General features: G+C 46.1%; 1 protein-coding gene across 1 annotated transcript; it reads left to right on the top strand.

Moving 5' to 3' along the window:
- Positions 1-211: 211 nt before the first annotated feature.
- Positions 212-7,896, top strand: LOC101072346 (lissencephaly-1 homolog B-like). The gene is made up of 11 exons (XM_003970993.3): positions 212-402; positions 3,171-3,446; positions 3,906-3,990; positions 4,069-4,143; positions 4,366-4,572; positions 5,454-5,622; positions 5,725-5,827; positions 5,900-6,128; positions 6,207-6,308; positions 6,399-6,555; positions 6,705-7,896. The coding sequence occupies exons 2-11, from the start codon at positions 3,415-3,417 to the stop codon at positions 6,776-6,778; spliced, it is 1,233 nt and encodes a 410-aa protein (XP_003971042.1). The 5' UTR covers positions 212-402; positions 3,171-3,414; the 3' UTR covers positions 6,779-7,896.
- Positions 7,897-10,350: the final 2,454 nt, after the last annotated feature.

The raw sequence follows: 10,350 nt of genomic DNA, 5'->3' as shown, positions 1-10,350 counted from the left end.
CTTAAATTACTCCACACGCTACAAAGAAACAACCTGACTTAAATGACATCACATTGGTGGTCTTCTGATTATAATTTCTGCACGATTTAACGAAATTGCCTCTTAATGAGATTATTCGGCAACTTGTCGGCGTGAAATTTACGATGACGTGAGCGCTGCCCCTTTAATGGCGCGAGGCCGGCACGCCGTGCGTCCTCGCTCCCGTCTGCGTGCGCGCCGCCGACACAGATTGCGACCGTTAGCTGGGGCCGGGCAAATGCGGAGGTACCAGAGAGGAGGAAAAAAAATCTTGACCGACCGTGCCGGGTGATGCGAAAAGTCACAATATCATACCAAAGTCAGGCTCTGTGATCGCATGTTTAACCCCTTCTCCTGGGCACGAAAATGATCTTTCCTAAAAGGGTGAGTTGGCGTTTTACGCGCGCGCGTGTTTTTGTTTGGGCACTTCGAAAAGACTTGTTATTTTTGACGACGAATTACCTGCAGTGTCTGCGCTTTCCCGTTCCGATCTCAAAATGGCGGAGAGGCCGAACGCTAAGCTAAGGTGCAACGTTGGTGTTGAATACGCTAAAACTAAAAAAAAGTAGTTCTTATTCTTACCCGTTTAGATCCACCACTGAACCGACTGAGACAACCTCTACGCTGCCTGGATAATTTGTGATTTATTAAGGGGCCTTTGTTGTGGAAGTGGCCTAAACATTTGGCTAATGCTAGCCGTGTCTGTTTGTTGAGGTTCTGCTAACGTGGTACGTTAACAAGCTATGCTAACCTAGAAGCTGTCAGGTTGCTGCCATGTTTTCTACAGCTGATAAATGTCTTTTGATATGGCCTTAAAATGCATCATTTTGAATCCTTAGCTGCACTAGGTGAAACGTTACGTCAATCGGGGGAGTGTTTTGCCATGCCGACAGGCTCTTTCATCCAACTTAACGTAGCTTTCTCTAATATTCAAAGTCTTAGTTGCCATTTAATTTCATCAGGTGACACATGTATTTGACACTTGGCGGCAAACGACAACGCCAAACCCTCCTGTTCTCGCATTGGGCGTCTCTGACAATGTAGACGTTGTTGAAACGGTCTGGTTCGGGTGCTGTTTTCGTGCTAAGCTAATGTTAGCTGGAAGGGCGTTGCTGAGCCATTGCTGCAACTTTGCCCTTGTGGGCATCGAATCTAGGAGAGGCGTCACCCACGCTTGATTTTCAGATAATTATCATCTGCATCCAAAGTGAACCAGTATAATCGGGTAATTTGGACCGTTTGCATGCATCGACACCGCAATTATCGTCATGCCGATCCGTCTCGTTTTGTGGAGTCACAACCAAGCTAGGGTGGAGACAAAAAAGGATCGATAAATCTGGTGCTAAACCAATCATATGACGCTACGCAGCCTTCATTAAGGGCTAATTAATATGCTAAATTGGCTTAATATAATTAAGTAACCGGCAAATAGTAGCTACTAAAAATAGTCGCAACCCATAAAGTCAAAGTCTGTATGTTTAGTGTAACAGACAATATAAATATATATTTGTTACATGTTCTTTAATTACAAGCCATTCTTTACTTGGCTCTAGGATCCAGAAACTTGAATGGTTCTTGTCCTGATTGGAGTAAATGGACCTTAAGTTGGAATGCACATGTGATTTTGTGATTAATCACCCTAAAGATTTTATTTTTGAGCTTTTCCATCATGATAAATCACAAGAAACGTTCCAAAAACGTGGTAACAGCACGACAAAAATGTACCTGAGACAGTTTGGCTTACACCCATTTCATTCCCGGGTCATCTAAAGAATACCGAAGGTTTCGTATATCTGCTCACCTCGCTGCGACTCAATGGTTGGTTAAATAAATGAGTTGTCAACAGGCCTTAACACTAAATCATCTTGTTGAACACGATACAAAAGGATGTGTGGGCTCCATTTTTCTCACTTGTTTTTTAATTTATTATGCCCATAACTGTCTAGTTCTAACTCAATTATAATCTCGTACTCTGTACACCAGCATTTTATCATCCAGCTATTTATTTTTCCCATCAGATGTCTGGTAACATTTTCAAGAGGATGTTAGTTCATCTTGTCAGGGCCAGAGCAGTATAATCTGCCACCCTATGACTTGCTAACCTGCGGGAAGAATCAGCTCTTACTGGCCACAAATGAGCAGTTTTCTTTCATGCATTACGGTTCCTTATCTTTAATGTCCTATTAAAACCAAATGTAAGGTCATCCATTGGAAATAACTGAGTCTGAAGATATCAAAGCCTTTTTATTTCATGTTTTAAACATTATGTGTGATAGGTAACAACAGAAAGAACTTTGAACGGTTTGCATTGATTTATGATTAGCCAAGTTCCCTCTGGTCAGCACTTATTCAAGATCATCCACCAAACTCCTGCTCGCTGTAATAGTTCCTGATTGTGACATTTCTGTTTCCTAATACAATAAAGTTTCAATTCCAATTAAAATTCTACTTGTAAAGTTGACGTTAAGCAACTGTAGATACAGTAGAGAAAGGCTTCAGGTTGTTGAGTCAGTCAGTTTTACCAAAAAGCTATTTTTGCTCTGCTGTGCTCAACATAAATCACTAGTTCTGTCATGTCAAAGCCATTTATCATGTTTACAGCAAAGAAAACAGCCCTTTCTAAGCCACCTATGGGATTCACCGCTGCGCTCTTTTGGTGTACCTTTCCACAAAGAAAAATGTAAATGCTCTTTAATCAGTCTTTACTGTTGAGACCTGGCCTCAGCATAACAGACGGTGGAGCAGGCAGTAATAAACGCCAGAGCGGCTTGGCGTGAAGGTCCTCTCTGTGTCTGGAGGTAATCGCGTTAGCTGCGTCCAGGTACTCGGGACTTGTGGCTTCTATCACTCAGCAGCAGACATGCACGCACAGACGGACACGCACGGGCTATAGGTCGTCTGGTCTGGCCACTAAGCAGCTTAGTGCTGTTGTGGCCTCAGGTGCCAGCACTGGTAAAGCTGAGGAAGCCAACACTCTTATTAGCTCTACAATCCCCCAATGTTGTGTTTTGATTTGTCTAAGTGTTCTTTTGGACTGTTTTCCTCGTGGGCTGGTCACACTGATGCAAAACCACCCAAAAGGTTGTTTTAAATATGATAAATCCTGCAATGGCTCCTGATAGTTTGAGGATTCTTTATTTTTATTTTTTTAGATGATGGGCAGATTTGGTCAGTGAGGAAGAGTCGGGCCAGCAAACACTCGTGGATCCTCGCACAAGCCTCCCATTGAAAGCACCATCTCCATTTTTCCCTCCTTCTCGTTGGCCGTTTCACCTTTGAGTCTCCAAAGGAAGAGAACCACAGAGAAATCGTCCAGCCCGCCAGCACTCGCGCTCCTGCCAGACGTCCCAAGCACATCGCCACCATCTCCCCATCAGGGAGACAACAGCCGCCACCATGGTGCTGTCGCAACGACAGAGAGATGAACTGTGAGTGCCTGGATGCAAATTTGTGGGCGTGCGGGGTCATTACAGATGCAAACGCGAGCAAACAGAAGAGCGGCAAGTGCTCAGTTCCTGTCCTGTTGAAATACTCCTGTCCTGAGAAATTGCCCTCCTTAACAACCGTCGCCGAGACCAAGGGATGCGCCATGTGCTTCAAGTGGCTTCACTTGATAGCTACTTGGTGAATATTTCATAACCCACATGACAGCAAAGAGATGTGGGGGAGGAGGGGCGTAATATGATGGCTACGCAGCAGCGACGCTTGGTTAAGCAGGCAACAGTCAAGCTTGGTGTTCAGAGTAACCATTAATAGCTGAGAGGAATGGAAGTAAACTGAGCCCTGATCTTGATGCTAGGATGATGGAATCCCTGCCAGCGTTCACACAACAAAAACTTGCATTGGCAGTTGCTAATTGCTGGTTTCCGACTGTCCCTTTCCTCCAGAAACCGAGCTATAGCCGACTATCTCCGTTCCAATGGCTACGAGGAGGCCTATTCCACCTTCAAAAAAGAGGCAGAGCTAGACATGGTAAGGAGGGGTGATATTTGCTGGCTAAAAGGTGTGTTGTCTGTTTCTTACTGCCTCTCTTTTCCCCCCCGATTCTAGAATGAAGAGGTAGATAAAAAGTATGCAGGGTTATTGGAAAAGAAATGGACTTCAGTCATCAGATTACAGAAAAAGGTAAGGATATCACTAGCAGTGATGTGTTTATCTAGATGCAAGCTAGGTAGGCCGCTCGTGCACCTTCACCGGCGTGCCCGTGATGCGTAGTGCAACGGTGTTATCAACAGGTTGTTGGAGGACTCGGGTGTGTGTGGGGGGCCCTGAGATCATGGGTAGAGCTGAGATGAACTGACCGAAGAGGTCCTTTTACACCACTGCGTTTCTTCAACTGTGTCTCAGGTTATGGAGTTGGAGTCAAAGTTGAATGAAGCGAAAGAGGAAATGACACACGGAGGTCCAGTGGGCCAAAAGAGGGACCCCAAGGAGTGGATCCCCCGACCCCCGGAGAGATACGCTCTCAGCGGGCACCGCGCTCCCGTGACACGCGTGATATTCCACCCCGTCTTCTCTGTCATGGTCACTGCCTCTGAGGATGCCACCATCAAGGTATGTTAGCCTACACACAGACACACACGTTGTTATGTGTGGTGGGTTTTTTGTGGTGGGTTTGCAGTCACACCCAACATTTGAAAGTAGGCTGGGGGTAAATCTGATCTGCAGAACCACTTTTCTGCACTTAGGGAGGTATTATGAAGGCATGACAGCTGTAAAGATGTAGCTGTAGAACCTGCCCCACGTGCAGCAGTGTCACTATCTAATGATGGTGAATGAATGCTTCGATCCAGCAACGGTGGTGGGGGTACAGCGACACCTGGCGGTGGGGCGAGGGATCGGTTTTGGTTTTCTGAATGGCCACATTAAAAATGTGTAAAAGCTGTGTACAAAGAGGAGGAAGATGTGACAGTACATTCAGGTAGAATTAGCACAAGTGGACTACAAATGTGTTAGTCAAGTCATTATATAGGAATAATAATAAAATATATGAATGTGGTCATTTTGACAGCCCTGCTTAAAATCTAATTGCAGTTAAACAACGTTTAATTCAAAGCTTTACTGGGGATCTGAGTGTGTTCTTTTTTAAATCCTCCGAGATGCTTCCCCGCCCTTCCTGCTCTCCCTCTTTTTCTGCTTTGTCACTGCTCATTTATGTGGAGACGCTCTGATGCTGGCGTTGTCGGAGGCAACACTCCCAGAGCACAGCTTCTTGGGAAACATGCAGATCTTCTTTTCACCTTTGTTTTCTCCAACTTTTCAGTGTGTTTGCAATACGTTGCGTTCTGTCGTTTGATTGTAGCTGTAACCATATAATCAACATTTTCAGCATTTGTAATTGCCCAGAATTAAATATGCATAAAATTCCCTCTTCCCTTGCATATTTGCGAGGGAGTCTCGGTTCCCTAACTGTTGCTGTCCATTTCTGTTCCTAGGTGTGGGACTACGAGGCGGGGGACTTTGAGCGAACCCTGAAGGGTCACACAGACTCTGTACAGGACATCTCTTTTGACCAGACAGGAAAGCTGTTGGCTTCATGTTCAGCTGATATGAGCATCAAGCTGTGGGACTTTCAGGGGTTTGAGTGCATCAGAACAATGCACGGTAAGAACTCACCTGGAATAGTAACAACTACTCTCGGATAATTGTTTTCTGTTTAAATGAACTCGAAACAGCTGCAGAGTCGATCCTTGTCTGTGTTTCCAGGCCACGACCACAATGTTTCCTCTGTAGCCATCATGCCAAACGGCGACCACATAGTGTCTGCCTCAAGAGACAAGACCATGAAGATGTGGGAGGTCACCACTGGGTAAGTGGGGGTAGCGCACTTTCATTCTCATCTGTGAGGCAGCTGCTGGAGCTGACCGTGTCCCACTTCCAGGTACTGCGTGAAGACATTCACCGGCCACAGGGAGTGGGTCAGAATGGTGCGTCCCAACCAGGACGGCTCCTTGATCGCAAGCTGCTCAAACGACCAGACGGTGCGCGTCTGGGTGGTGGCCTCCAAGGAGTGCAAAGCTGAGTTGCGGGAGCACGAACATGTGGTGGAGTGCATCGCCTGGGCCCCTGAGAATGCACATTCCACCATCCTGGAAGCCACAGGCTCAGAGGTGCTTGTAACATGTTGGACCAATGTGTTTTATCCCACCCGTCGCTGAGTCTTACATTGTTCTCCACCTCTGATGCAGAGCAAGAAAAGTGGAAAACCTGGTCCCTTCCTTTTGTCTGGATCCAGAGATAAAACGATTAAATTGTGGGATGTGAGCATCGGCATCTGCCTCATGACTTTGGTGAGGAAACGGTTTAATAACCAGCGGTCTGGATGTCAGTTACGATGCTTAAACAAGGGACTTGACCAGTAACCAGCTGTGTTTCCTCAGGTGGGACACGACAACTGGGTGCGCGGCGTCCTGTTTCATCCAGGGGGACGGTTCATCGTGAGCTGCGCCGATGATAAAACACTTAGGATCTGGGACTACAAGAACAAGCGCTGCATGAAGACCCTGTGTGCCCACGAACACTTTGTTACTTCTCTGGGTGAGACACGAACTCCTGCTGCATCTGTAGAACCCTGGCGGTTGAGGCCCGTCTCGGCCGCCCAGCTGTTACTTCCCCAGCTGTTTAAATAATTGAGGTAATCTCCACTCTGTGACGCTTATCTGAGCAAATGTTGGTGTCTCTTTCAGATTTCCACAAGTCTGCTCCCTACGTCGTGACGGGCAGCGTCGACCAAACAGTTAAAGTCTGGGAGTGCCGCTGAGACCCCCCCATCTCCTCACCCGACCTGCTCCTCTTACCTAAATCCAAAAACACCCCCCCAGTCCCCCCGCTGTCCCAGAGCCGTCTCTCTCCCGTCCTTTCGACCAGCCCCGCCCCCTCACTTTTCGCACTTGAAACCATAGCTGACCATGGCGCTTCTTCCTGCCCCCCCCCCCCCACCCTCTCTGCTCCTTTCCCCTACATCTGTCCAGCCCTATTACAATAACTATTGTCCTTTTATGTAAATTATTATTCTGGATGTAGGGTACGCTTAATAAATGTCACGCAACCTCCGACACATAAACACATTCAGAAGACGAGTATTTCTTTGCATGGTGAATCAAACGGAAATTGTATATTGTTAAATTTACCCAAATTTGCGTACTGTTGTCTTGACATCTAGTCGGGTTAAGGGGGTAACATCCTTGTGTGTCGGCGCAGGTGGGCTTCTGTAAAACTGACTGACCACGGCCCTCGCTGAGGGTATTTAAGCTTTTGTTTTGTTCTGCTCCAGCGGCGCGGCCACTGCGCGGATGGGTGAAGGAGGAAAATGAGCGTAAAAGAAAAAAAAATCTGTCCAGGAGATGAAAATCAAGCAGCTCGAGTCACATGAGGTTCTGTGGGCGAGTGGATGTGTATAAAGTGTGCGTGTGCGTCTTTGTAAATTATGACAAGAGAATCGGTCGTCTCTGCTCTAATAACCAAAGGAGAAGAAGGAGGCGAAGCTTCTCACCCACTGTGTCCATTCAGACATCATCTTTTAACAAACTTGCTTTCTAGTAGACACTCACAGGACCTTAATGATCCCTAAGCTGCTGAGAGCATAAACACACACCCCGTACCAGAGGAAAAGAGTCTGCTCACCTTTGAGGTGTGTGTGTGTGTGTGGCTGCCCAGAGAATCGCCCAGTGCCCTCTTGCTCGCTAATCTCTGCCTTGTTAACCCATCGAGAGGGTCCCTCACTCGGGATGTTCTGCTTTCTGTGGTCTCACTGCTCTCTTTACACACTCACACATACACACACTCACAAATGCACATACACGCACAGTAAAAGTTGTGTATCAGTATATCTGGATGTCATTGTTTGCAACTTAATGAAATAAAATTCTGTAAATATAACAAACTTGTGTTTTCTTTTGGGGGGGGGGGGTGTAAGTCTTGGGTCTGACGATGAGACTAAAGCTTTCAGAAGAAAGTGGGTCACAATACTAAAAGCAAGAACCAGTTCTAGACGGTGAATATTATTTATGTATAAGTATCTGACTCCAGTGCACAGATATGGTCCAGAGGACCACATGCTCTTGTTGCTGCCACTTAAAAATGTATTTTCAATTGATTTTTAAAAAACAAAGGCACATTTCCTAAATATAGGTGCCAGCACCCAGTCAGTGGCTGATGGTTGACAGAATAGAACCTTTTTTACGTGGACTCTTCAGGTGGAGCCCAGCAGGAACAGCTCTGGCCTTGTTATCAATTATGTACAGTAACCCAGCCTACCTCTGCGCTCACACACCTGCGCACTCGCCCACACAGCTATAACTGTTGCCAGGATACCGAGGGTGCACACACATGCACCAGGTTATGTCCTGCAGGTCCTGGGGGTGCAGAAATGGTGAGAAGGGAGGAGAAAAAGGTTTAAAAGCAAACAAAGGGAAGGTATAAGACACGAAGGCCCACAGAGCAAAATGACTTTATGGGCGTGATGAAAGGATAATAAGTCTGTCTCGGTCTGAAAATCATGTTTCCCGTCAGAATCACTGGAGTAGAAACATCGGCCTACATCCATCCTCAGCCACTCTCACTCATGCACTCGCCTTCTCCGACTTCCAGCCCTAAAATATCATAAGAGAGAACACACTCATTTTCCATTTGCCCCTTTGTAGGACACATTTCACTCCTTTTCTATCGGTCCAATTAGAGGAAGTGCATCATGCTGATCCGGATACACTGGTCTGTTCCCGAAGCACTGGTAAGGTTCAAGGTTAGAACTCAAAGTACAAGATCAGATTGTTCAAGTCCAGAGCAAATTTGCCTCGTTTACTAGGTGTTTAAAAAGAGTTGCAGGGTCTGTATCGGTATATAGGTTTGTATGTCATCCTAGTATAGCTTACATCTGCTCGACTATAATTTACGTGACTAGACTTTTAATCCTCTCAACACTTCAGCTTGATTAGGTTTGGGGAATCTGAGGAAAAGCCATCTCAGGGGTTGTGGTGCCCTCTAGTGGTGGACTGCGTGGAGGCTCTAAGTGACCTTATAAGGACAAAAAACAGCCACTTTCACACAGACGTGATAGAAAAGGCAAATGCCCATTTTTATCACACGTGTGCAGGGCAAACAATACATAATTTGTGGAAAGACATGTTTGCAACACATTTCTGCCCACATTTTCTTGTTTCCATTCATGGCTGCGACACTGAAGAGTCTATTTAAAGTCCATTCAAACTTTACGATCTCTGTCCTGTGTCTCGACGCCTCTGCTCCTTTTCATTTATTAATTTATGGTGATGCAGCGCTCCTAACTGGGTCAACCCGTCTTTCCTTCACTTCCCTTCCTTGCTAATCCAACACCCTCCCCTTTTTTCCTCCATGCATGCATCCCTATAGAGGGTGAATCCATGCAGTTCATGTGCTTACCATGTGCAGCACTTCTCCCCTCCCTGATCCGTCCCTCTCTTCCCTGTCTGTGACTCATTTTTTCATCTCCATGATGTCTCAGCCTGTTGCTAAATGAGCATGCACACACACACACACACATAGACACACACACCACTTGCTCCACATCATCTTGTTTTATTTTTTTCCCTGCAGAGTAATGGTGTCAGTAGGTTTGTATGTGCAGGCAGGACACGGTGCGTCGAAGGCAGCAGATACATCTCTCGGCTACCACTTTGATTGGCTGAGATTCCTGTGATTCACTGGGGGATGTAAACGACCCAGAGGTGCCCAATCAAAGACTGTTACCATGCAGCGTATGCACAACATACACGCATCAATGTATCACAGCCTGCATTATATTCAACATTAGACATCCAGTTTACAGTTCACAACCCAATCAGAGGAGATGAATGACGAAAGATGAAGGAACAGCTGCAGACTGCAGCACAGCATCCTTGTGATGCATTAACTATGACAAAGACTTTGCTAGTGGGTGACAGAAAGAGTGGGTGTAAGATGAAAAATGATGGCATGCAGATGAGTTACTTTGCAATAAATTATGCAAAATACATATTAGCCTAAAATTTAATATGGACTGCGTGCATCGAAATAAAGTTATTAGTGGACATAAAACTCCAACACAATTTAACCACGGGAACACAACTCTCCTAGCATAAAACCTGCAGGATCTGTGACTTTCTTTAAAACTTTGTATTCGACTGTTTAATGGAAGAACACACTATTACACTTTTGCATGAAATATCAGTAGGCCCCGCCCACTGTGCATTGATTGACAGCTCAGATCTCGAGACAGCAGGGTGGCCAGTCACGCTCTCGCCATGCAAATGAGGGTCGCTCGGGCCGGGCGGGTGCCCATGTGGACCAGCACCATGCCTTGTTGTTCTGAGCGCTGAT

Source organism: Takifugu rubripes, chromosome 15 (assembly GCF_901000725.2).
Source record: "Takifugu rubripes chromosome 15, fTakRub1.2, whole genome shotgun sequence".
Classification (NCBI taxonomy): Eukaryota; Metazoa; Chordata; class Actinopteri; order Tetraodontiformes; family Tetraodontidae; genus Takifugu; species Takifugu rubripes.
Note: the sequence above shows the minus strand (reverse complement) of the source record. Positions and strands in the feature narration are given on the sequence as shown.